We start from the raw sequence: 27419 nt of genomic DNA, 5'->3' as shown, positions 1-27419 counted from the left end.
TCTCGATTTGGACTTTATTCAAAATGTTGACAAACTTGATACTCTTGATCAATCAGGCATGAAATAGCCAATACTGTAATGATAACAAAAAATGGTTCACTGAAACGGATGTGCTGAAAGCTCAATCTGTGACACAGTCAGTGTGTGACAGAAGTGCTCAGTGGTTTAGAGGAAGTGTTGCGTTAAACAGGAAGTCTTGTTATTTGATCGGAAGGTGATGGGTCTTTCAGCAACAGCTCTGCACTGCGCCTCTGAGGTCGTTTGTGAAGTTTTTATACGGAGTACTTTTCTTTGCGAGGACTCCTCACTAGCAGCTAGTTCATTCATTTAGTGGTTTTGGTCCTGAAGACAAAGAGGCCTTAGTGCTGGTAGAGTTGAATTTGGTCCCATAGCCAGAAGCCTGAATGCACCATATTGATGACTGCTTTCACAGATATTATTGCTGCAGTTTGTCAAAAAGCAGTGGAATGTTTGTTTGGGTATGTCGAGTCATCTTTAACCGTAACAGACAAAACCCTTTGTTTACCACTGGCCAACAAAGTTTTGAGACTGGACGACAAACTGCAAACTTCAGCTTCAAACTGAAATACAATATTTTAAAAGGGGAATGTACAGCACCAGTGCATTGTGGTATTTACAGATACCCTCAATTCTTAAAATAATGGGTAAATCCAGTGATATTTTGACTTGTAAACTGCACCTTTAACAACTCGATGATTAGCAAGGCCTTTACAGTGTTGGACCTGGTTTGAAAGTCAGTGGTCACAAAGTACAGAACATGGGATACTTCATATTCTACATCATCATAAGATGCCACAGTGATACACACATCAGGAATCACAATTATATTTACACCATTTGGGAATTCATATCTTACTGTAAATGAGCCCTTGGTTTGTCCTTCAAAAGTCGGACACATTTTCCACTGATCTCTAAAAAACAGACTGAAGTAAGACAGCGATTAAAAAAACAGAGGGAATATAATCACCAGTTAACTTTCAAGAATGGGTGTTAAGTTAATTTGTTCATATTTTTGGAGAGAGAGCGCCCGGGAGTGACCGTGGAACTAGGTACAGTATATATCCTTCATAGTCAGACCTTCATACCATCAAATTCTTATAGGTCCGGAAAAAACATATCAGGATAATGAGCCTTTGTTAATCCTGAGGAAGCCAAATAATCTGGCTCTGAGTTTACAGTATGATAATGAAATGCAAACTGTGACTTCACTCTCTTTAGCCAAATTCTGAACTCAAATGTCTCCAGACTTTCATGAGAATGATGAGATAAGAAATTTGGCTACATGGGGAAACCATCTGCTTAGTGTTACATCAAAAGTGTGCAAAAAGAAATAAAACAAAACCAAAAAAGATGACTCAGCTAAATGTCAAACCAATTAAACGTTAACAGAGTAATTAGGTGTGTTAAAGGAATAATGGTAATGGGGATAAAGACATAGATGAAGTTGAGCTTGAAAAAAAAAAAGAAGAATAAATAACTTGTTTGCATAAATTAAAAAACTGTGTGCACACAGGACAATAAAACTGAAGAGATGAATCTGACTTAATGTGAAGTACTTGAAGACACAGGGTCATACTGCTTTACAGCACAGGTATTTTGTGCACTTAATGTTTTAAACAGTGTCTTAGAATAAAACTTCTCCTGTGTGGTCACTCCCGGGCTGTGCAGTAATTAATTCATAACTTAAATCTGATATCAAGCTGTGTCATTACAGGTGCAGCCAATCAGATGTCAACAGGGGGATTAGAGTATAAATTCAGTAATTTGGGGCACGTTTTCCTGACATGAAAATTCATGGCTTAAGCGCCCCGTCCCCCTCAGCTGCAGCGTGCCGAGTACATGAAATATTAACCACAGAAACCTTTCTATAAATACTCTGAGAAAAATCCATATTAGCAACACATGACCAAAACAGTCATTTAAAATTTAAATCCATCTTTTAAGTGAAAAGATTCCAAGTCTGCTTTGTGGGACCTCAAGTGTTTTTCTACCTGCACGTCTAAAATCTTCAGGGCATTCTAGGAGGAAACATACTTGCATCCCTGCTACGATCCAGTATGTAACCTGTCCCTCGTACAAACTGTACTGCAGCATCTCTGACTTTTAAAACAGTCATTAAACAGCATAGATGCAATACAAAACAACTGCCAGAATTAGGCTGATAAAAAGAAATATTTACAAACAAGGCATAATGATTTTTTTTGTTCAACATTTTAAGGGTACATGCATGCATGATTCTCAAGTCAAAAAAAAAATCTAAAAGCGTGATCACACAACTTTGAAACTGACATGGAATGTATCTCCTGTTGGTTGCTAAGGTAAGGTCAAGTCTTTTCATATTAAATTACCTATAAAAATATATATATAAATAAAAAGGTGAGGGTATTGTGTTGCGAAAGCTGCAGCAGCGGTCAACGTTTAGCTGCACCGACAGAAGGAGAAAGGAAGAGGGTGACAAAGTGAGAGAGAGGGGGGGAGGGGGAGAGAGAGAGAGAGAGAGAGAGAGAGAGAGAGAGAGGGAGAGAGAGAGAGAGAGATGAGCGGACAAAGGTGGCAGTGGAGCACCGAGGGATCAGAGGAAGAGCTGCTGATCCAGCTCTGGAACGTTCTGCTCACGTTTCAGAACTAGGTGTATGTGTGTTCCATAATGAGACACAGCAGTGTGTAAGGCTGCTCTCAAACTGAGATAAGGGTGCTCATTCTAGAACTCCTGTGACACAGATGTCCTATAGAAGTCTCAGACTTGGTTATGCTCTAGAACACTGACATCACTATGTTCTAGAACTAAGACAAAGCTGGGTTCTATGTTATAGAACTTTTTTAAAAAGGCAGCCTGGTTCTAAACCCTCCAGGAGTTCTAGGCCAAACAAATTCTGTCTGTATTTTCAGGAAAGCTCTAGATTGTATGGCATGAACTATGACCACAGCAGACCACTTCTCAAGGCGCCTAAGAGAGGAACTCATTCTCCAGCTCGAAAACGGAGGGCCGTGCCGGGGAGCTCTGAATGCGGCAGAGCGGCACGGTGCAGTCTCGTTTCTGGCCCTCTGTGTCCATGTCCAGCAGGGAGCAGCCTACCCCTACCTCTGATGACAGCACCATGTTCAGGTTTTTTGCTGTCTTCTCTCCGGAGTAGTGGCCCAGTGAGTAGCTCTTGTTGCGTCCTCGCAGAAGGGCCCAGGCGTGGTGTTTGGCCCGGAATGACACTGGCCGTGGTCTGGAGAAGGCCTCCCCGCCAGAGGTCTTCTCTGACACTCCGTCCTTCTCTTTCTCCTGCTTCTTCTGTGTGGCTGGAGGAGGCAGAGTAGGTGGGCCATTGGCTGGAAACAGACAGAACAGATACATTTTTGCGTGTAACTAACTTTTAAATTGTATACACATGCTTACTTCCTGTCCCCCTGCTGTGTATCACTCACTATTGTGGTTGGTAGTGTATTTCTTCCTGCGTAGTCGCGTCCCTGTGTTATGGTTGCTTTGCTCTGGTGGCTGGCTTTGGGTTTGCACTGGTGTCTGAGTTTTAGCTGCAGTCCTGTTACTCTGGCCTTCTGGGGATGCCGCTGGGCCGGGTCTGGAGGGCTCTGTGTGATGATTGACAACCACAAGCTCAACTTTTCCGGGGCTAGACTCGGACACCTCCGCCTCAGACTGTAAGAGGCACTTGGTGGAGTTGCATTCCATAATGGCTGACATGGAGATGAGATTGACAGGTTGGGTGGAGGTGTGGTTTGACGAGGCCTCGTCTTTGCGGGAGCGACCACTTGGCGGTGAGGTGCTGCGTCGGAACCGAGTCGCACGTTGAAACAGTCCCTCCTTCTTTTTTTTCTCTTTCTCCTCACGCTGGGGCTCGCAATCTTCAGCAGGGGCTGAGTTTTTGAGAGCCTCCCTAATGTCATAGCCGAGCACGACTGAAGCCAGCAGCGAGCCGCAGCCATACAGCACAGAGTCCGTCTTGCGGCGAGCTGACGTCCGCTTCAGGCTGTTGGTGGGGGTGAGCTGTGGGGTGGTGGAAGTGGACGAGGTGGATGTGGTGGTGTAGGGGTCGTCTGGGGTCTCTGGTGGGCCACTCTGACCTGCTGCCCCGACCCCGGTATCTCCCGGCCCACAATGCCCACCGGGGCTCTGAGGCTGCTGCTCGTCCCTCCACAGAGGTAGATCGATGTACACCTGGTTGGGGAACTTGAGCTGCTTTGGTTTGGAGCTGCTGTCAGGACATTCCTGGGTGAATGCCTCATCTTTACCGGCCCCCGCTAAAAACGCAGAAGTGGAAATTACAGACATATGACTGATTCCTTCCCTATACATGAATCACTGGTTATATAAAAGCACCTGCTGTTTGAGAACAAATGACTTCATTATGTTTGTATGAAACACCTGAAAGGTAATTAAAGGACATTAAACCTCATTTAAAAGTAACAAGCACTCAAAAAACTTTAAAAAAACTAAGATTTTAAAACCTATTCAGTCATAAGACTCTTTAAACAAAATGTCAACAAGAACTGCAGAGCAAAGTTCACAATAATTATTCAAATATCACACAAACACAAAAAAATTCTAATTTTAAAATGTATAGCATCACAGTGGATTTTCAGCTCACCTTGTTCGGCAAACAGGGCAGCGAGAGGCACAGACTTCTGGGACTTCACCAGGCTGGTGGACCAGGGATTACTGCCGTCTGACAGAGGACGCACTCTGAAGACGATGCACAGGTACAGAGGACACAGACGAGAGAACATGAAATAGACTGTTTCTCTGGATGGGGGGGCTTGTATAGCTATCTTTGTGAGGACCAATTTCAGTCTGAAACCAGTGTAGTGAGGACATTTCTGCATTGTGATGACATGTTCGCCAGTTTCTCACAACTTCAAAATACTGTTTTAAGATTAAGACTTCGGTTTAAAGTTAAAGTTATGGTTAAGGTTTAGGTTATGTATCTCATTGTGATGGTTAAGGTTTGAGCGGATGTTGTCAAAGTGTGAAGTCAGGTGGGTTTGCTGGTTTCAGCTGCAACATTGTCTTGTGGTTAGTTTTACCACAGGTGTGAAAGAAGAGAGATCGTCTGCTCTCTAGAACTGTTATGGTAGGACGGATGCGGCAACCAACTGTAACAGAAATTAACTAAATGAAATGAATCACAGTGTTTCCTCTACATTCATTTATCAGTGGCGGCCCGCCACTGCTAAATCATAGCCGCCACGCCTTCAAATTTCTTTTCTTTTTTTTTTTTTTTTTTAATTGTCGCAAATGCACCACCGCCACATCTCTCCACCTTCCCAGCACAGCCTGTGTGATGATGAGCGCAACAGCGGGAGGAGGGGAGGAGAGGGGAGGGAGGGAGGGAGTGGGGTGGTTGGGGGATCCTATTGGAGTTAATTACTCGCGAGAGCGCGGCATTGAAAGTGACATCACGTCAGGCACCAGGTCAGAGTCAGAGAAGTGTAGTAAGGAATAAGGCAGCGAATTACCGGAGAAAAGGTAGACTTATTAGCCAACTCAGTGACGCTAACTTGGGTAAACTAATTGATAGCATTAAGCTAATATCTACACGTCATTATGTATTAACTGCTGACTGCATTTTCAGATGAGCTTGTGCAGATACTTCTTCTAAGTATCTGCAACAGAAAGACAACAGATGAAGAAGACTCTAGTCAGGTAGCCTATCATAAGCCTTTTATTGACTCGTAAATGATGATGGTTAGGTAAAAAAATTGTATTTTAATGTTCACACTTGTAATCAGATGTGATGTGAGTGTAAACTATATAACGCTGTTAGCGTTACGTTACTCACACTTTTAATGTAATCTTATTAGACAAGTAACATTAGACAGGGAGGAGTTGTTAAACAAAGTGGAGGAGAGCAGAGCACAGCAGCGGGAGAGCTGGGTGAAGGTGTAAGAGAGAGAGATGAAAAATCCTAGAGGAAACACTGAATCAGCATTGAAATTATTTTCACTTGTCATAAATGATGATGTACTCTTTGTGGTATATTTCCATATTCCAGAGGTGAGTCAAAAATAACACCTAGACATGAGGATGTAGCCGTGTTGTTTGAGAACAGGAACCAAATGGTGGCCAGTTTCCAGACAGGTAGTGTCTGCTTTTTTTCTTTGTCTATCTATTTGTGTGTGTGTGTGTGTGTGTGTATATGTGTGTGTGTGTGTGTGTGTGTGTGTGTGTGTGTGTGTGTGTGTGTGTGTGTGTGTGTGTGTGTACACTCTACCTCTCAGCAGCAGCAGGCCTTTCTTTGCTCTGCACTGAACTGGGGCCCCAGGTTCTTCCTTTCTTCTTGATTCCCTTTTTCACATCATCAAACTCCTCTGGCCTGAAGAGGGTGCTGCGACCCCACGTACGGTTGCTCTCATCTTGAGTAACTGTTCACACAGACCAGAAGTGTTACCACACAGTCAAACAACTGCATTGAGCTGGTAGGGATTCTGCTGTAAACATGTTAGTAAGACTATTATATATATATCTGTAAAATCTCAATTAGTTAAAAAGTCTAAATTACCACATAAGAATGTTCTATCTGAAAAGGTGAGAGATTTTAAGGTCATTCTACACTGGATGGATATGAGCCTTTAAAATCAATAATCAATGATCATAATAACTCAGTTTGATTCAGGAAGATGACTATTTAACCTTTAACCCTTTCATACTAGAAAATATGATTATTAATTTCTGCACATGTAAAATCAAAAAGCCAAAAAGCAGAAGCCAAAACTCAAAAAGTTGTTATAAAAGTTTCTTATACGTGTGGGTTAGTGATTGTGAAGTTGTTATGAAGATGTGAAGGAAAGGCAGGACCAAACATGTCAGGCCAACAGACTGGGGCCAAAATTGCCATAACTAGAAAAATATTTATTAACAACATTAACAATATGTTTTTAAAAGTACCAATTATATAATTCAAGCCAAATAATATGAGATGATCAAAAAAATATAAAAATATGAATGACAGATTGGCCCTAGTCTGTGGCATAAACCTCATTGTCTCATGTCATTTGATTTTTAGGTTAAATAGAGGACCTGTGAAACAGTTTCAACCAGCAGCAAACACCAAAATCATGTTATAAACCACACATCAGGAAAACCCAATCAGCACGTACAATCCCCACTGATGGGAGGCTGTTAGGCATCAAACCCTTTCAATTGTCAAAGTCAGCAAAACACCACATTCAGGGCTCGGTACTGTTAGCCACAGAGTCCACACCCACGCTGCATGTGGGGAGCCAATAGCCTTGCCTGTGCTCCTGAGCCCAGAGTAGGCTGTGAACTCGCTGGTCAGATCAACATCCTGTTGGTAAACATACAAACTGTCCCTCCGCATATGAGATGTCACTGAGGAGGGAAACATACACGTTACCTCTAACCAAAATGAGCGTTACGACACAGGTATTGTGGTGCAGATGCTCCTAGCTTGTACCTGCTGTGAAACAGAACATTTAGTGCAGTTCTTCAAATGGAAGAAAAGCCTACTTGTGTTAAGAGTTGTGTTTCTTCTGCCACGACATAGATGCATATGTCTGTCAGCATTCATGCATATCTGTCCCAAATTTGCCCTTTCAAGACCAACCGCTTGCCAACAAAACCAGCGTCAGTAAGTAGACAGCACCTTAAAACAGTTTTTGGCTTCTGCTGATTCTGTAAATGTTAAGGTAGTTTTTGAATTTCTCCCTCCATCATCTCCGTTAGTGCTAAACATAACAAAAACAGTGATTCTGAGCGCCGGCTGCCTGAATGTCGCGATCTACCACCAATGCTCAAGAGGAATTTGTTCCAGTTATTGCAAGGGCGTTGGTGCGTGACTAACAACATTATCAATCTGTTCAAACAACTGGCTGACTGCTTGTGGCTCTGGGGCTTTTGTTCACACAGCTCTTGTCACTGTGAATGACACTGTTCCCAATGTTCCCTGTTCCCATGACATTCTCTGTGGGTTGATGTGATTTCTTCAGAATATTTTTAAAAATACACAGATTTAATAATCCAGGCCAAGACCAAGAGTTTTGATGCAGGGGATGGAGGAGAAAGACAGACCTCAAACTAAGGAAAACTTTAGTATGGAAAAAAAAAAAGACGAAGAACACCAAACTTACGCTGAATGGCTCGTAGCCGAGGGATGAGTGTGGGACTGCTGGGAGGAGAGGAGCTGGTGCTGTGAAGGCTCCGCCTCTTGTCCATAGAGGGCGACGCCTGCACGGTAATCTTATGCTGGAAGTCTGCAAAATGCAACATGGACATAAAGACAAGTGCAATACAGTCAGAGGGATTATACACCAACATGTATCCTTAAGTTTTTGACACAATTCAAATGTACGACACACACAAGCACACAAGCCCTGCACACATTTGTACATACTTAATGATTTGAGAGTGACAATTTTTCCTGAAATTACTTGACAAATCCCTGTGGAAAAATTCATTTGTCCAGTTTTGGGGTTAATATTGTCAGAAATGTTACAGGAGTGCTGTTAGAAAGTACCTCTATTCACTGTTTCATGCAGAATGGCTTTAATATTTTTTTTACTGCAGTATTAAAGTATTTACTTACAAATTCTTCCCTCTCAGGATTTAAACCGATTCGTGCACTGCAGCTCAGAGTACATACACTGTGTTGTAGCTGTAGTAATTCTGTCAGCTAGTTCGAGCACCATGAAAATGCTATTTGCTATGCTTTTGAAAATGCCCTAAACATCACTTTGTCAGCGAACAGCTCATTTTAAGTGCCTGTAAGTTCTATCTTGAGGTTGGACACAGTTACATCTTAGCTCTTTTCACCGCTCCCACTGGAGGACCACCATTTCAAATATGAACCCAAGTCAAGACACCGTTCAGTCTGCACGCTAACCTGAAGGCAGGCTGATGCGGTTTCCATCCTTCAGTTTAAGACGGGAACGTTTGAATTTGCCCTTCCTCTTCTTCACGTTGGGCTTGTCTTTGTTGAGCTGGAAAATGAGGATGTTGAGCTCTCTCTCCAGCACATTGATCTCCCGCTCTGCCAGCTGCTGCTCCCGACGCTTCAGCAGCTCCTCCTGAGACTTCTGCTGGAGGGCGGCCCGCGTCAGCTCCTCTTCCCTGGAACGTAGCTCCTGGAGAAACCAGAAATTAAGACACGAATATGGTTAAACTGACAGGCAGACTGGAAGACAATTGGAAGTGCACTGGCACCCAGATCTCCAACCAAACTGTTGCCAGCCAAGTTGCATTGTAGGTAATGTAGGCACCAGGTCAAAATGAATAACAGTACATGGAAAAAAAAAAAAAAAGATAGTCCTGGTTCTGTTGCATCAATTTTGATGTTTTTTTTTCAAATGTCCATCATAAAAATAAATCCAAATATTATTTCTTTCACCTTCTCTGGATTATGATTCAACTGTCATTTATTTTTACATTCACGATTCTGTTTCCAATTTGTGCTGGTTGTCAAAGTTGCCCTTTTAATGAACAGTATTCCTCCTGCTGTCTACACACGGACATACACACACATATTAGATGCTGTAACAAGTTGGTTTCAGGAGATTACTGCCTGCTGCTTCAGGCTGTGTTACATAGCTAAACAAGCAGTCTTGTCTCCTCCCATGGCTTACTTTTTCTTCATTCCCTCCATTTTCTCTTTAATTGCTCTCAGCTGAGTATTAATAATCCTTACTGGATGACTTCCATAAAGCAGCTTTACAGTCAAGCCCCTTCAGCCACCCACCTAGACACAGATTACTGTGGGAGGTTAACAGGAAATCTGCTGATGCACTGGCTAATTTTACAAGTAATCTTATGTAATTAGCAACGGGAAAAAACTTTTTTTTCTTCTATTGATTTATGAAAGCTTTACATATTAAGCAAACTTTGAAGTTTTGTTATAGTGTAGCGATGTAAATAATGTCAGTTGAGTTTTTAATTGATTAAAATGACTGTAAATAACATAACACAAAAGGTACAGGTTCAGATGGTTAGGTATAACTGGCAAACTAGAAAAAAGCAAAATACATATCTCTATAATACAAAAAATACAATAATTCATACAAAGGCACAAATTCAATCTCTTAAAACATCACCATCACCGGTACAGATTCCAGTACCCGTGTCATTCAGTTCACCATTCGTTGACCCAGGTCTGTGTGCTGATCCTGCTGTTTCTCCAAACACTAATTAACCCCCCTTTTTAACACAGCAACAGGAGACTTATACAGGAAGCAGATTAAGGTCTTAACAAGGGGAAGTACGCTAAAGCACCTCGGCACTGATGACTCATTTTCTTAAATGCGTGATTAGCTTGTCCACTGAAAGTAACCAATTAAACCTATTAGTCTGTAAAAGCTTTTCCCAAGTGATCCCAGCAGGGTTGGACCTGCTCTTAATAACGGATTAGTCAACATGTAGAGAGAAAAGTACAAGTTAGGTAGGAGGTGTGTTACATTCACTGTACAGCAGGTTTCCAACTTCTAACTTTGCGTGACACCTGCTAGCCCTCTTACTGTACATATGGATTCACGCATGGATGTTATAAGGATGTGTCTGTGAGTCTCATCACTTTGCTCTACCTTCTCTTTGGTCCTGAGCTCATCAAACATCTCCTGAATCTCCACACGCCAGTCATCCTGCATGCTGTGAAAGGAATCCTGGGGCATGGTGGCCATCACCGCCTCCTCGATGGCCGACAGCTGCTCCAGGATGCAGGAGAAGGAAGGACGCACGTGGGGGTCCTGGTCCCAACACTCTGGAAACATACATTGCAATGTATATAGATTGATACATTAACAAACACACTCAACCAGCATATAAATGTATTGTTTCATCTATGCAAGCAATGGTAGTCTACCACTGTAGAAAACTATTAGTGCTTGGCAAGAAGAAACTATTTAGTAATTGATATAATTAAAGCAGTGTTATTAAGGTAAAATTAAGATGTGTAAAATTATAATATCCACATTTAATCAGTATGAACAGCAAATACACAAGCCTGGAGGGAAATTTTGGTAATGAGTTACAAAGAGCCTAAATGTGTATCTTAACAATATCTGTAATGGAAAATCTGCATTACACCCACTGCTATATACTGTACATATCATCTAATGACAAACAACTACTGAGTAGAAATCCTTATGTGAATCCATTTTAAGTTTCATTATGAATTATATGGTTATTTAAGGGCTAATCCTTAATTTTAAAAATTCCTGAAATAACCATTTCAGGTCATGCTTTCCTACATCGTGCAGGTACTGCATGGCTGCCCCTGTTAATTTACCTTCCATGAGCTTGGCGAAGGGTTCAGGGCAGGTGGAGGGGATTGGTAGAGTTAACTTATTGACTGCCACTCCGTAAGCAACAGCCAGGCCATCTATCCCTCGGTAAGGCACCTCCCCTGTTAACAGCTCCCACAGCAAGACGCCATAGCTAGTGGATGAGGAAGAAATATTTAACAAAGGAATAAGGACTATTGTCAGACAAATGAGAAAAGTGGATGTTTTACTCTTAGGTCTGTGCGTGTGTGGGTGTTATCTGTCACACCTCCAGACATCACTGCCTTTGGAGAAGAGAGACGACTTGATGACCTCGGGGGCCATCCAGGAGTAGGTGCCTGCTGCTGACATTTTTGTGGTTTTGTGCCACTCCCTGGCCAGGCCAAAATCTGTGATCTTCAAGGTCTTCCTCCCGATGTCGTCATTCTCAATCTTTTCAAGTAATAAAACTGAAAAGAGAGAGGACAGGGAAGGGATACATTAGAGTGGGATCATGGAGGTGACTGGAAGTGGGATGAAGGCAAAAAAGGACAAGATACATGAGGGAAAGGGCATAACAAGTGATGAGTTATTGAGAGAAAGGGACAAGGGGAAAGACAGGATTGGGATGAGAGTGACAGATGTGAGGGGGTAGAGGAGAAGGAGAAAGACGAATGAAAGAGAAAGGGAGATACAAAGAGTGGGGGACAGAGAAAAAGACAACTGCACAGGTGAGGACATGATAGTCGATATTCAACAGGGCCAACAGCGGTATGCAGGTCATTTATTACTGTAGAAACAGAAGGTTGACAGCGCCACAAAGCACCTGTCCTCGGGTCCTAAAACTGTTTAACACATTAAAGACAGCCGGAACCCTCCAAACCTCTCCGTAACACTACACCTGGCCCGAGAGCCCTGCCACAGTGAAGACACAACCACCTGACGCGTGAAGCCAAGACCCTCTACACCAATCATGTGTTGAAAAAATAAAATGACACATTTTTCTGACTGGTTCTGGGTGAGGACAAAAATGTCCACATGCGATAACAACACTAAAATAGATTGGAGGAGGATGAAAAGGATTTGTAACTATCAAACTTCACTTTTGCTTTTCAGGTCAAAGTGGATTTGATGTTGAATTTGTTCAGGAACAAGAGTGTACACATTAAAACACATACTAGTATAAAATCCAAAATATCACAGCCTTGTAAAAAAACAACACAATGCAATCTTAGTGCTCATATTAATGTTTCTTATACCTATATTTTCTTATTTATACGGATGTAGAAAATTTTAGACCAGATTCATCTGCAGTTAGAGATACACCATTCCAATTCCAGTTAGCCAAGAAAAATTAAGAGTAAATTGTCTAACCACTAAAGAAATGATAAAATAAGAGTCTTATCCGTGTAAAATGTAGGGCTGTGGACAAATTGTTTCCTTATAAACTGACTATTTGTTCAATCGAAGGCCAAAAAACTGTGAAAAATGATGAATACAATTTCCTGAAGTCCAAGGTGATGACTAATCAGCAACTACTTTTATATTATGTTCATCACTCAATCAACTGTTTCAGCTGTAGTAAACTGTACACATTTCAATGAAAAATAAAGAAATGTAAGCTTGAGTAAAAGGTACATAAAAACCACAAAAAAACATGCATTTAGCAAAACAAAACCCAACAAACAAACAAAAAACCAAAACCTTATCCATGGCAGCAGAGAGTGAGAGTGAACACTTATCATTAATTCACACAGGAGTCAACAACAAGACATTGAGAACATTTAACCTTTTTGAACATGTGCCACCCACAATCACACTGAGGAGTTGTAACATTTTCCTACTGCCAAATGTTTCCTTTTCAGCAGGAGTAAACCTGATACACTAACTGGTAAATATTCTTCTTATCTCTTTACAAGAAACAGCCTTTTCCATGAAATGGTGAATCAAAAGCCAAAACAGACCCTTTGATCCTTTCATCCTCTTGGTATTATTTTCAACATTTGCTTTTGCCTTTGCCAAGATCTCCTCACATTACAAACTGTGCCATTTCATTATTTACATGCAGTCCTACCACTGCAGGTAAGTTTGAACATGTCCTATCAACTGTGGTGAGTCTACGAAATGTCAAATCTAGCAGAGAAAATAAAACTTGAGAGGCCCTTTAGGTGCTCTGGCAAGGCACTAAGGTGTAAAAGTTAAAGCAAACAGCTAGAATAAAAAAAAAACAAAAAAACATGCGAGTGTATTGTTGGCGTGTAGACTCTGATAGTATTCCCATGGGAAAAAAAGGATGTAATGATAAATATACATAGTGGAAGTCTTGAAAACACATCAAGGCATTTGTGTTTCTTCACCTACTGTATCACAAAGTAAATGACTATTTGTTAACAGCTTTCAGTCAAGGCTCTGTTATGTGTGTGTGTGCAAGTATTAAGTGGCTGAAGGAGCTGCAATTTGTGTGCTGTATTATCACACACTGACCTTGGACTTACTCCTCCACAGCAGCACCAAACTAAAACCTGCAAAAACGCACGCATACACACAAACCTGTTGTAGAATTCACACAGTAATGCACAAGCATGCACCTACATTACACTTATGTACTTATTTTTATAACCACCTGAGATACAATTGGCTTACTTATAAAAAGCATACTGATCTTTTATCCTATTTTAAAATACATTGTGACCAATTACACAGGACGTGTCAAGGCTGAACCACATCTACAGAAAGATGTAGGAGGGGTGGAAAGGAGGGATCATTCTTCTGCGTATAGTGAATAAAGCTTTCCTACACAAGTGAACATGATCATGCACGCACTCAATATTTGTGAGCTCTTATATCTATAGCTAGAATAATTATTGATTAATTGATTAGTCTACAGAGAGAAAAATAATCATCATATATTTTGATAATTGTTTAAATTGTTAAAGTCATTTTCAAGCAAAAATGCATTTGCTGGTTCCAACATCTGAATTATGAGTATATTGCGTTGTCTTGGTTTTTTTGTGATAGTAAAAGAAAATTTTTGTTTGTTTGTTCAGACAAAAACAAATTGATGACATCAACTTGGTAGGAACTTTTGACAGCCATTTTTTTTTTTTGTTTTACCCTTTTCTGTCATTTCGTAGACCAAAAAAATAATTGGTTAATTGAGAAAATATTCAATTCTTAATAATCTTCAAGAAATAACACAAATAGCACTACTGCATATAACTAATATTGTATGTTGCCTCACCATACTGTGCTGGATATTGACTAGTTTCTCATAATTCACATCCATTAAGTCACCGCACATGACCCCAAAAGTAGGCTTTATTTTGAAATCAATGAACACTGCTCTTGCTCCTCCTTTACTTGTATAACAATGAAATGACATCTTTCCAAAACAAGATGCTATATACAATATAAGTATACAACATGCCGAGCAGACTAGTTCCTACCAAAAACAAATTGTTTGGGTCATTTCCTCATCAGACTCATTGAAGTTACAGTTACAGGGTGATTTTAACTTAGTGTTTAATAAGCATTTTCAAGGTCCATCAAATGATTTCAAGCACCATTTTAACCATAGTGTGAGTCGTATGGGTCTCCATTAATAACAGGGGTATTGGTGCCATTACTAGCCTCGGGCACAGAGGGGATCCTCTACCCAAGCTGCAACAATGGGAATTCCATTACAAACAGGTTTCACTAGACCAATGATATACTCCTACTTCCTGTTGTCAAGTCCTCTCTCAGTGATTCCATAGATTCCTCCCAGCAGGCTCTGTAGGTTTATAATGACTTATGATGGCTTAGTTACACAACCAAGAAGAACAGTGGTTTTGGGATAAACCCGTCTATGTTGATTGGCCTATAGAATATCATGCCAAATTCTTTCTTTGTAGCTCCATGATACTTCAGTGTCAGCCCTCTAGAAATTTCTTATAAAAGACCTAGCTCCTGTCTACATGACTCCGTGCTGACGTTATGCTACAAAAACACCTTTAAACACCAGCCAGCCATTTTGTTTTGCTTCTGGGGTCTAGTAGCAGCCAAGCTAATAACACAAACACACAACGTAACCAGTGTTGGTTAACTTGTGATTCAATGTCATGTGACTGATAAAATGTTACATCATCAATTGCATGATCCAAGCATACAGTGCAGGCCATAAAGCTTCAGACAGATGCATTAATCAAAGAATGAACAGTGAAATAAATACATATCAAGCTAATTAAAGCCTCAAAAAATAAAAAAGACAATTGAAGCAACTGTTGCTGCAACTAACAAACTTCTGTCATTATCGATTAACCAGCTGATTATTGTTCGATTGGTCTGAAAGTTGTCTGTCACAGTTTCCTAAAGCCCAAGACCTTAAAGCCTTAGACTTCAAAGTCACTTTTTTGTGTGTTTTAGAGCTGAATTGTGCTACAGAAACAGAGCTTATTATATTATCATTATTATTATTATTATTATTATTATTATTATAATGCTTAAGTGACCCTCACAATCTCATCTAAGCCCCCCTTTAGTGAAGTTAAATTTAGCAACTAATGATTATGTGTAGTATTTGACCAAACACTCCAATTTAAAACCATCACATTTAAGAGGGTTGAAGCAGCAAATCTTTGTCATTCTTTCTTAAAATTGACAATGATTTGGTTATCAAAATGCTAGCAGGTTAACTTTCTCTCGATCGACAAATTGTTTAATTGACTAATGTTGCAGCTCTACTTTAACACATTCAACACCTAAACATTCTGCTGAGAAACTGCTGACTTCAGTTATTCACTTTAGCTGCTAAACAGCAGAATCACATTATGTTTCCAAACATGAATGAATTAATGTTCAAAATACATCATCTAAACCTCAGTATTAAATCTTAATAGCTTCACTTGAGCAGTGATCAAACAGACACTGAAACAAAGGTGCATTAAACGTGTATATTTCCTATAGGCATGTGTTTGTTAGTCTTAATTTTGTAAATGTAGAAAAATGGACATATCTTAGTAAGTAGTTCATGTTATAACAAAGTTTGTAAAGGGGAGACTAATTTGGAGAAGGAAGGAAGGAAGAAGCTAAGTAGAGACTCATCATGGTCTCTTCCTCACTGACTAATAGCTCACCTCCAGCATGTAATATTAACCTGAACGACAGGAAAACGCTGCATGTTAGAAGGAAGATTGTTATCATGTGTCTACTTGTTCGTCAGCAGGATAACACAAATAGTACTGAACCAATTTTTTCCAAACTTTGTGGAGAGATCGGCTCTGGGCCAGGGAAGAGTGTGGATGCAATCTCTCAGGAAACAATATATGGATCTTGATGTAAAAGAAATTCAAAATTAAAATGAAAAAAATTTTAAAAATCAGACACATGGTGTTAAGACTTCTTATTTTTACAAGTGTAGTGCTGATCCAGATAATAATCAAGATCTGGTGGAATAAAATGTTTGGTCTTGGCGGTGTTATGCCCTCTACTGAGTGGCATTCTGGTTTAAATTAAATTATTCTTTCAAACATCTCACTGCTTTCAGTCAATTTTTACATTTTGCTTCTGTAACCAGGGAATTATGCAGAAACACTGCACCTCTTTCTATATGTGCCAAAATTCATATTTAAATAGTAAAGTGCACTATCTCAAATGAAAAAGAAACAAAATAGCTGTATATTTTTGTGACAATACATAGAGTAGTTTCAAAATTACATTCAAAAAGCAGAGAGAGATGCTCAGGCTCTTGCTGACATCTATTTAGGGTCATCCTAAAAGTCAAGCCCCAGGCTAAACCCCACCCTGTACTGGAAAGATAAATCCAGTGCCTGCGTTCAGGCAAAGTGTAAAGTTAGCACAAGTAAAGCCTTCACAGCTGAGCTAATGCACAAAAATCAGGCAGGGGCTCGTCAATCGTAAGTATTGTTTTGCTCCTACAGACAAGCTAAAGCCCTGTTTGGAGGAATATGTTTAACATGGGAAGGTGGAGCAATGGTAACATAATTATTACTTACGCATCTCATGATTTTAATCCAGCATAAATAGGCCAAGTCAGTCAATTTTAAGAACTGCACACTGACACATTGTTACAGGCCAGTAAAATCAGCCCAAGGTTTTAGTAAATGCACGAAAACATCCATGAATCTGCTGTTATACTTGGGTCATTCTCTGGGCAAGAAACCTTACTTGTCTATTCTTGTTTTTTCAACTAAATTATTGGCGAGTACTAAATGTAAATATAGTAAGACAATGTTCTCAAATATCCAGAAGTGGGCCAATGCTTGTGTCAGCTATGAATACCCAGTTTACAGTAAACTACAGCTTACATTAATAAACGCAGCTGTGTGTAGCCTACAATTATCATATGATTACTGTTAGATTATTAGATTTCCCAGCTGTAAAAGTGATGCATGAAACCTGTTTGGTGTGATAAAAACTATCTAAATGGATGGTTTACTTTAACGCTAATTTACAATCTGTTTTTCCACTGTGAACTAGTCATCCACATCACAAATGTTCTGTGATACTATGCAATGACTGTCCTGAAAAACTAGAAAAGACCCTAACTTGTTTTCCATGCTGCTTCTTTTTCTCAGTCTATACCCTCTTAGTCTTTTGAAAAGAAAATGTTTTGAAGCGGACAACAGTGCAATGCAATTGGAGATGGATATGCCTCCAAGGCAGACCCCACCCTCAGTCCAACCCCCATTTAATTCCCCTTTCCAACAGTGGATCTTCAGGCAGACCCATCTTTCATGGTGGAACAGTGGGAAGATCAGAAGCAGAGCTGCTGTCTTCAAAGCAGGTCCCACGCTTCTTCCCATTGCTTTCTCCCCCTCAAGGTAAAAAGAAAAAATACACTTTTTGGGCAACACTGGGCACACACTCCTCTCTCTTCAATAAACTAAAATTATCTCAAGTTTTACACTGCAGCCACTGAAATTCCACAAAAAAGTGAGGAATTAAAATAAAAAGCAAATGTTGGAAAGTTTCAGCACAGATGCAGTCTTGTGTGTCAGACATTGAATAGTCCTAAACTGGATTTTTACTGACACAAGTAATCATCCATGTATTAAGTACTTTCACTTTATCATGAGCAATTTGGCTACATAACCACACCTACAGTATTTCATGCACATGATACAGGGAAGAAAAGCAAGTCTTGAAGCAGTACTGAACAGTGAATCTGCAAACAACCACAAAGCCAACTCATTTTTTTTTTTTTTTTTTTTTTTTTAAATATCTTTCTAGCGACAGTGCTGTGTGAAACGGTGCTCTTATGATTCTAACAATTTAATACAACTTTTTAAATCAAAATTTTAAAAGGTATATTAATGTATCACTACAGATTTTTTTTTTTTAATTAAAGCAGTTCATTTTTAGTACAATTGTGAGGCTTCTTTTATTTTTTTGGTGGCATAACAAAGTGTTGATGCAACATAGTTACTGTAAAAATTCTGAGCGTTGCCGCCTAACTTGACGTGGCAGTATTTTCGTAATTGTGCCAACAGACTAAGCATGAGAGCAAGAGGGCTTCCTGTAGTAAGCAGAAACAAGGCTGCTAAACATTCCCCGACTAGTCTGTCTCTCCCGGCTGAAACGAGAGTGCCCCCAGGCATTCTGGTTGATGGGAAAAGGATCAGGGCTAATGTCTGGCTAAATCCATCTATCATGGTCACATCTCTCTGGACCACTTGCTCCTTGTCTGTCCTCTTCCTCTCCCGGTTTGTGTCTACTAAAGCTTGAATTAACCCGTAACTAGGCTAATTAAAACATAACAAGTGTTAAAGGTGTACGGCTAGTACCTTTTGCCGCATTAGTATCTATCAATGTGCTGGGGAGCTAGCAGGGGATTGGTTGATTTGGAAGGCAGCTCTTCTCAGCTGTGGGCCCTTTTCCTTTTCACCCTGCCCTGCAACAATAGGTGCAGTCAGGGAGAGGTCATAAAAAACACAGTGAAAGCATCTCCACTCCTCCTCTCTCCCCTCTGCCCATTCTCTCGACAGAGAAAAGACAGGCAGTAACTGTCTGTGTGTCACCAGGGGTAATTGTGGGAAGCCAGAGAAAAAGTTGCCCTGCAACACCTAGTCAAGCTTTGGTAACTTTTCCTCTTACATTCCTCTTATTCCAGAAGTAGAGCAGGACAGCAGAAAAATGAGGAGGAGGAAAAAAACAGAATCCTCTTGCGGGGCACTTTCACTGAGGGACATCAAGCCCAACAGTTTTCTCTCCTGTGGTGAACTCGTTATGACCTAGTAATGAAAAGCAGGGTTTAAGAGGTGTTCTTTTGCAATGATGTTCCCACAGAAGTAGAGTGGTTCACAGGGAAACCCAAATCCCAAATCTACAGATAGATAGATAACTAGGTGTCCTTAGTATTTTCATACCTGATGGTGCAGCAGTGGGAGGATGGTAAAATGTAATGGAAGACGCATGCAAATTAACACTGGTATCAAACTGGTAGTCGGTGTCCGTCTGTAGTCTTTTAATTTGGATATCGGTACAGAAAATGTGCGATAGTTGCATCCCTCATTTTATTTTTTCAAATCTATTTTTAATTGCAATAGGAACAAAGTACTGGTTGTGTGGCTCTTTTAATTCAACTGAAGTGAGAAAAAAAAATTCTAATAAGAATAAAGAATTGAAGACTCCACTTTTATCAGCAATCACATATACAGGATTATTATGGGGATATATTTATTACATTATATTCATTCAGCAGACACTTATGTCCAAAGCTACTTATAGTCAGTGCATTAGTTACTTGCCACAACAATATTATTTTGCTACCTGAGTAAGCCAGTTTGGACTGTCCTCTCATTTGGTGAGCCATTTTAATCAGTCAAGTATGAGTGGGACTTGGGCTGCAACTTACTATAAAATGTCATTAAAAATGTCCATCTCAGTTTCTCAAAGTCCAAAGTAATGTGTTCAAATGTCTTATGTAGTCTGACCAACAGTTCAATTGGTACTGTTGTTTAAAAGCTATCAGACATGTGTGAGAGATTGACAAGACTATGACATCACACAAACCACCTGAACTTTAACTTACTTTTGTGCAGTGTGCTACACATATAGGGAAGTTAAATAACAGGTGCACAAGCCCTAGCATTTTTGCTCTGGTTGCTGCCACTACTGGGTCTTCACAGGGTCATTCAGGGGTGTGATGGTTGTCATTCTCAACTCGGAATTCAACACATTCCCTCCACTTATCATTTTTCTTCATCTGTACGAATATCAGTGTATGAACATGAAAGAATATCCTTTCTGTGCTTCTGTATCTTTTGTCACATCCTCACAGATCTGCAGAACGGTGGGTGTGTTGAGAAAGAGACAGGAAGAGGGAAGGGAATGCAGGGACAGCATGATGAAGTCTGACAAAAGCTTAAGATTGATGGGAGAATGCTGTTGCACACGTTCCAAACAGAACCCCATCAGTTTCAGTGGCGTTCAAGCACACATTCCTTGCATACTATCTCTCGCACCAAGATGTGAAACTCCAAAGTAAATGTGGGTTATGGGTGCTGGCCCAGGGCCAGGTTTCAGTGTGATTTCTTACTCTCATCTACTGCTCTATAATACTACCACCCATAGCTCTAGGGAGAAAGTTTAAATCAAAGTTGTGGGATGAGAAAGAGAGAAAGGTCAATGAAGGATGGAAGGAATACAACTGCAATGCAGAAAAGGAAGATCAAATACCTTTATCAACAAATCCCTCCAGGGTCCAAAATCAATTATAAATTTATAATTTAAGTTATCCAACAAGTATTGATTGTTTAGCCAAAATCTGATATGACTTAAGCATCCATACCATAAAACTGTCATTTAAATTAAGCAATTAAAACACATAAAAGCCATTCTATTGAATTTAAGTGACATTCATTACAATGAATATAGAAAATTGTTTATTCCTCTCAGCTTGTCCAATCTGCAATGTGTTGTAAACATGGAGGCAAAACTTCAAGCATGCAGTGACATCTGCCTGACATGTATTGCACATATTTATTTTAATCAATGAATATGTCTATACAACAATACAACTGTATTGAGAACAGTAGTTTTTGGATGACAATCAAGCTCTATGACACACAGACATATATACGCTATATCAGGCTGCAGCTACACAGACAATACTTGTTGCAGGATAAATTCTTTGTTGATTTTGATCTGCTCAAGGAGTTTGTCAATCTCAAGTATTATCCTTTAAAGTTTGAAAATTGTGTTGGCCAAAAAGTAGACATAAAAAATAATAAGGAGCAAGAGGGAGCAAAGACGAACAAGGGAGGGAAGGCAAGTAAGGAGAAAAATAACGAAGTAAGAAGAAAAACCCCCTCAGTTTGTGGCAATAAAAGAGTACCGCTGCTCTCTGGGAGATTAAATATGAACGGAACAAAACAAAACGAGGGCTTTGAGACCCTCCGAGTCCTAGCCATTCTTCTGGCCACAGTAGCCTAGCAACCACTGCTTGACCAGTCCATTGTGCAAACGTATGTTAAGCTTTTATCCCTCATTAGCAACATTCCTCCCTGCAGGCTGGGATTTTACAGATTAGGTTGAAAAACACAAAAGAGAGAGAACAAATCTTGCTGACTTCCAACATATTACTTTACAGGCTAATCATTGATCAAATAGCTGTATGTTTGTCTGTGTGGAGCATGTGTACACTGCAAGTTGATAAATGACAGGCTGAGTAGTTGAGTGAAGGTGGAGAAGTTTAGGTGTTTTTCTGCCTCTATATATATGTACCTGTCTATGTGCTGGTTTATCCTTAAAATAAAAACTGGAGTCAAACAACCTGACAATACATACTAGTAATAGAGACAAGATACAGCCACACCAACAGACATAGCCCTTATTAAATATTAAAAAAGGGACAGATTGCTGATTAACAATCACTTAATGCAATTTATCAATTTTATTTTTACCCCCTGTGAAGATAATTCTCACTCCTTTTATCCTTTTGGACTGACCAATGCACACACAACGCCAAGACACAGACAACAGGCCCACACTCGCAACAGATGCAACAGTTGCAGATGCAACAACTTGTCTAAGCTGCTCATTCTGGGTTTTTTCCTGGGAAAACAACCCAACACACCACAGGGTGCCATTTGTGTGTTTGTGGGTAGGAGAGAGTTGTTTGTGAACCCACTGCCCGGGTTCAAAGTAAACACATTCAGCTTCTTTCATTCTCGCTTTATTTAGATAAGACTGTATGTTGACTACAGATGTTCAGACTTCTGACCCTGGAACAATCAACTACCTGCAAGTAGCAGAAAAACTGAAATTTATTCCACTGGCCTAAAAGAACCCCCTGGTTTCATTACAGCCCAGAAAGGCAATAAGCACATTGTGAATGGTCTCTCCTGTGTTTTGTTTTAAAAGCTCCCTCCTTATTTAAAGCTTATACTGTCTCTTGGTCACAGTGAAGTGGCAGGACAAACACATCGATTTGTGTTAGCAGAACTGCGTCTGTTCGGGGGAGTTTGTTTGTGTATGTTCACCAAACATCCGATTAACTCGAACAATCCAAACAGCAGTTAAATCCTTTCTCTCCATCTGCCCTTTAATTAACACAAATCTTCATCTTAAATAAGACTACTTTTAGAGTTGGGCTCTTCTACACTGTTCACCACATGGTGTGATCATAGGCATTATACGCACATTAAATGCATTATTTCAAAGTTTTGTTCCAAATTGTTTTAAAAATCTACTTCTCCAGACACAATTACTGTCCACATTCCAAACTAGGTGATAATGTTATTTTAGAGTGAATCAGGTTTGTTCTTATCTTGGACAAACTACTCATCAAGTGCAAACAATTTTACTCAATGGATATACTGCACTGTATAACAATTACATTCTAAATTATTGGTATTTGGTCTGTATTCAGTTTTTAAGATTTACCATAATATATTTTACCAATTTTCCTGTGAATATAAGTGGGCTATGAAATTAGTCGTGAGGATTGACAAGGTGTGGACTTCTTGTCATATTTGCAGTATCCCTGGTGTTTATTATCTGAAACTATAACCATGTATAAAGGTCATGTTTGCAGCATAAAAATTTTATGATCACTGGCATATATGTGTTTGACTTGCATGCATAGATTTTTCAATGCTAGTCCACAGAGCACCCTCCAAATCTGTGCAACACTGGGAGATAAATTTTGTCTTAATCGGGTGATCATGGAGGATCTGGTCTGTGTACATTTCACATGTTTTGTCTCTACATTCACACCATAACTCTCACAGCTGGAGATAAACAGACTTCAATGTGCCAGAGCTGCTCTCCACATGGCCCCAGGTTGATAAGAAACTCTGGTCACAAAGGGAGAAATAGTATTTGGAGTCATATTACAGACATAAACACACCTGAGTTGAAGTAGGTAGCCTGTGTCAGTAGGTAGATGACCCAGACTCTTTTCTCAATGGGTTCTGGCCATTCATTATTCAGTCCTGGGAAATTAAGGTTAGACCGATGTCCATGTAGGACCTAACACAATTGTTGGCCTTCTGTACTGAACCAAGTTCAACCACATGACCCCGCTAAATTATCAAGAAACACAAAAGGGTAATTTGCAAATACAAAAGTCTATTTTATGTAATTTATTGCTGCAAACACGAACAATTGCAAGAACTATTAAACTGTGCAGACATTCCTTGGAGTCTTACATTACAGAAAACCCCTAAGTGCATATTTTTGTCAATTATTATATGTAGATAGGTTCTCTGTCTGACTTGTTTTTACACTATGACCTCTGGCATTAGCTCTGGTTGATCAGGCTGGCCTGACAGTGTAGACCAAGTGTGTCTGGTTATGTGTTTGGCAAATCACTGACTTTATTTGAACAACATTTCAGCTTGGGGTGGAGAGGGGGCAGGGGAGGTGTGTGTGTGTGTGTGTGTGTGTGTGTGTGTGTGTGTGTGTGTGTGTGTGTGTGTGTGTGTGTGTGTGTGTGTGTGTGTGTGTTAAAGGATGAGGCAGTGAGTGCAGGGGGGTGGGGGGGTAACCCAGCTGAACAAACCCTGACTTTATTTCACATCCTCTTGATGGTATCCCCCACCACTTCATACAACCACAGACCTTGTCAACATCTTTAAATCTATCCTGAGTAAAGGGCAGTGTTGTACCTGTGATGTTGTGATATACATAATTATTAGTTTTCAGCAACCTCAGTTCAGGCTGTAATGACAAAGCTGTGTTTTCCTGATAACCTATAAGAAAGAGGTGAGCATTTCCCATGCCCCCTGTCTTTAATACAATATTAAACAACCACTATCTGTGCCACAAGTTGAGTGCAGTTGCCAGATTGAACTGTGAGATTGTCTGGGTTGGATAATGCTTAAAGTAATTGCTTCAGAAGAGGCTATGGAGTTAGCTAACACTTACACAGTTAAACAGAACTGAACCAAATCGTGGCTATAAATAACTAAAGGAGGATGTACTGCATGTGCAACAGGTGGATGGTTCTCCCATAGACCCTGTGAGGACTTTTCTCCTAAAGTTAGGATGTTCATCTTCATGTAATAAGCACACAAACACGCACACACACACACACACACACACACAATCTTTGCTTACTGTTGCTAGACTTCAGGTCACGATGGATGATGGGTACCACGGCCTCCTCGTGTAGATAGTGCATCCCGCGTGCAATCTGCACGGCCCAGTTGACCAGGATGTGTGGAGGGATGCGCCTTCCGGTCAATACCCGGTTGAGTGTCCCGCCTCGGGCATACTCCATAACCAGACACAGGTTGGGCTCATCCAAACACACTCCCTCAAGTTTAATAATGTTTGGGTGCTGCAGCATGGAGAAAAGTTTAGCTTCTTGTTTAACACTGCCGGCGGTGGCTGTTATGTCCTCGTCTGGATCTTGCCGAGCCGCCTTCACTGCAACCTCTTGATCTTTCCATGTGCCTCGGTAAACTTTGCCAAATCCACCCACGCCTATGATCTCCTCTAGTACCAGTTCAGTGAAGGGAATCTGAACGGGCGAGCTCGGGACTTGCTCTCGTGTCCCCACTGACCCACTCGTAGCTGGTAGACGGTAAATAGCGGGCTGGTAGGTGACATAGTTGGAAGGGAAAATCCCGACCCGGTGGTTGATTTTACCCGTCCACCATCCCTCGTCCCCGGAGATTGCAGCGTCCTTGGACAGGACCTCCACCACGTCCCCTCGTCGGAGGCTGAGCTCGTCCTCGCCACTTGCCTCGTAGTCGTACGCGGCTGTCCATAAGGACCGAGTCGGGCAGAGCGGGGCTGAGTGAGCCCACGCCCGAACTGGTGGTGAATCTGTCCAGGCATGCTCCCCGGTCCCATCGCCGCCCGGCCGCCCTTCACCGTTTGGGAAAGCGGCCTGCGAGACATCCATTTCTCGGTGGCCGTAGCGGCACCATAGGGTGCAGAGCTTTTAGAACAAAATGAAAACTTTAAAACGTTAAGAGATAACTTTCTGAAATCCGCATGGTGTCACATCTACGAGGCTAGCTGATGAGAACAGAGGGGAAGTCCCAGCGCAGCCCACGGCAGGGTCAAACCGTGTCCAAAGTCCTGTGGGAGAGAGTGTCTACAACCCCGTATCCACGTCGCCACTCCGGTAAAAGTGTATGAGGGTCAACAACTAGCTAGCGAGGTTGCTGGCTAAGGTTAGCCGAAATACTTTTTAGCCAGTGTCACCACTTTATGGGCTGACGGAATATAGCAATATAACTTTGGAATTGAACAACTTAAGTGTCAAATCTCAAACAATCTCATCTACAAGAGAAAATTGTATCCCACAACATGGTCTCTGTTTCTATTTCATGCTAACACGAACAAGCTAAAGTTAGCTCTCTACCGATGGAGCTAAGTTACTGTTTTCGCAGGTGCCGCAAGAGGTGCACCTGCACCGGCCACTCCAACCCAAATAAAGTGAGCCTCCGAGGGGCAGGTTTCACTGTCAAAGTTACCAGACAATCTCATCTAGTCACCGAGTCCAGAAATGTAAAGTTCGTTTGATAGTTTTTTACTTTAACAGCAAATTCCAGACTTTTGGCTAGTGGGTTAGCTTAGCATAGGTCAGCCAGTTGACTACTACGGCAGTTGGAAAAGTTGCTCCTCTCAGCTTTAAGATCGGTTATTCCCAAGTTTATTTCTCCGTTGGTGACGTGAAGAACAGCCGAGGGTTGAACGCTTAGAAAGCGCATCAAACATCCAGAATTTCAACGAAACAATATGGGAATAAAAAACATGAAGAAAAAAAGTCCGTAAACCTTAATCAAAACAACCCCCCCAATCGCCGTTGTCGCCAAGCGGAGTCGGACCCAGCAGTGGCTGATCCACGGAACGCTGCCGCTGCTCTCGGTGCTGGCTGTGGTGCCCTCTGATTGGTATGTTTTGTGACACGTGACCATAGTGTCAGCGAGTAAGTGTGGGGTGGGGGGACGGGCTGGGGAGGAGCCACTGTAGGAATGTGTGAGGAGAGCGCGCCTTTAGGGAAATTATGGGAATAGTGAACCATATAATCACTCACACACACACACACACACACCACACACACACACACAACACACACACACACACACACAAACATCACACACACACACACACACACACACACTTTCTTAGTCCCCTCCAGCCATGTGGAGGTGTGAGGGAAAAAATTACTGTAGGTAAAGTAGTTTCATACACTACAAATATAAATACTCCTACTACAGCTACTGGTAGGTTATTATTAGAATGGGAATCAGCTTTATCTGCCACGTGCGCAAGTGTGTTGTGATTGCACGGACAATGCAATATATGAGAGACGAAACACAGACAACTACACAAAGACAATAAGGCTATACACTCACTTAGTTTATTAGGAAGACCTAGCAAAAACTAATGCAGTCAAATACAAGTCATGCAATCAACCCTCCTTCGTGTAGGTTACGATGATAAGTTATTCGCTTTAGAGAGGTATTATTATCTATCTATCCATCTATTTATTTATTTATTTTTTGGAGGAGGAGGGGGCTAAAGTGATCATAATGTTGAATCAACACCTCTCTAAAACAGTTTCAACACAATCTGCTTTACAAACATTATAACCGTTTTTTTGTACTAATATAATATAATATTATATTATATAATACGATATGATATGATATGATATGATATGATATGATATAATTAATGTCTGTTAACTGGCCTATTTAGAATATATTATATATCTACACATG

General features: G+C 40.8%; 1 protein-coding gene across 1 annotated transcript; it reads right to left on the bottom strand.

The window, feature by feature from the left end:
- On the bottom strand, positions 1–26559 carry map3k21 (mitogen-activated protein kinase kinase kinase 21). The gene is made up of 10 exons (XM_056395776.1): positions 24796–26559; positions 11522–11702; positions 11259–11407; positions 10555–10730; positions 8865–9105; positions 8113–8235; positions 6237–6387; positions 4614–4708; positions 3436–4266; positions 1–3339 (listed from the first exon to the last, which is right to left on the bottom strand). The coding sequence occupies exons 1-10, from the start codon at positions 25586–25588 to the stop codon at positions 2969–2971; spliced, it is 3111 nt and encodes a 1036-aa protein (XP_056251751.1). The 5' UTR covers positions 25589–26559; the 3' UTR covers positions 1–2968.
- Positions 26560–27419: the final 860 nt, after the last annotated feature.

Source organism: Seriola aureovittata, chromosome 14, assembly GCF_021018895.1.
Source record: "Seriola aureovittata isolate HTS-2021-v1 ecotype China chromosome 14, ASM2101889v1, whole genome shotgun sequence".
NCBI classification, from domain to species: Eukaryota; Metazoa; Chordata; class Actinopteri; order Carangiformes; family Carangidae; genus Seriola; species Seriola aureovittata.
The sequence above is the reverse complement of the archived record's forward strand: the minus strand, read 5'-3'. Positions and strand labels throughout refer to the sequence as shown.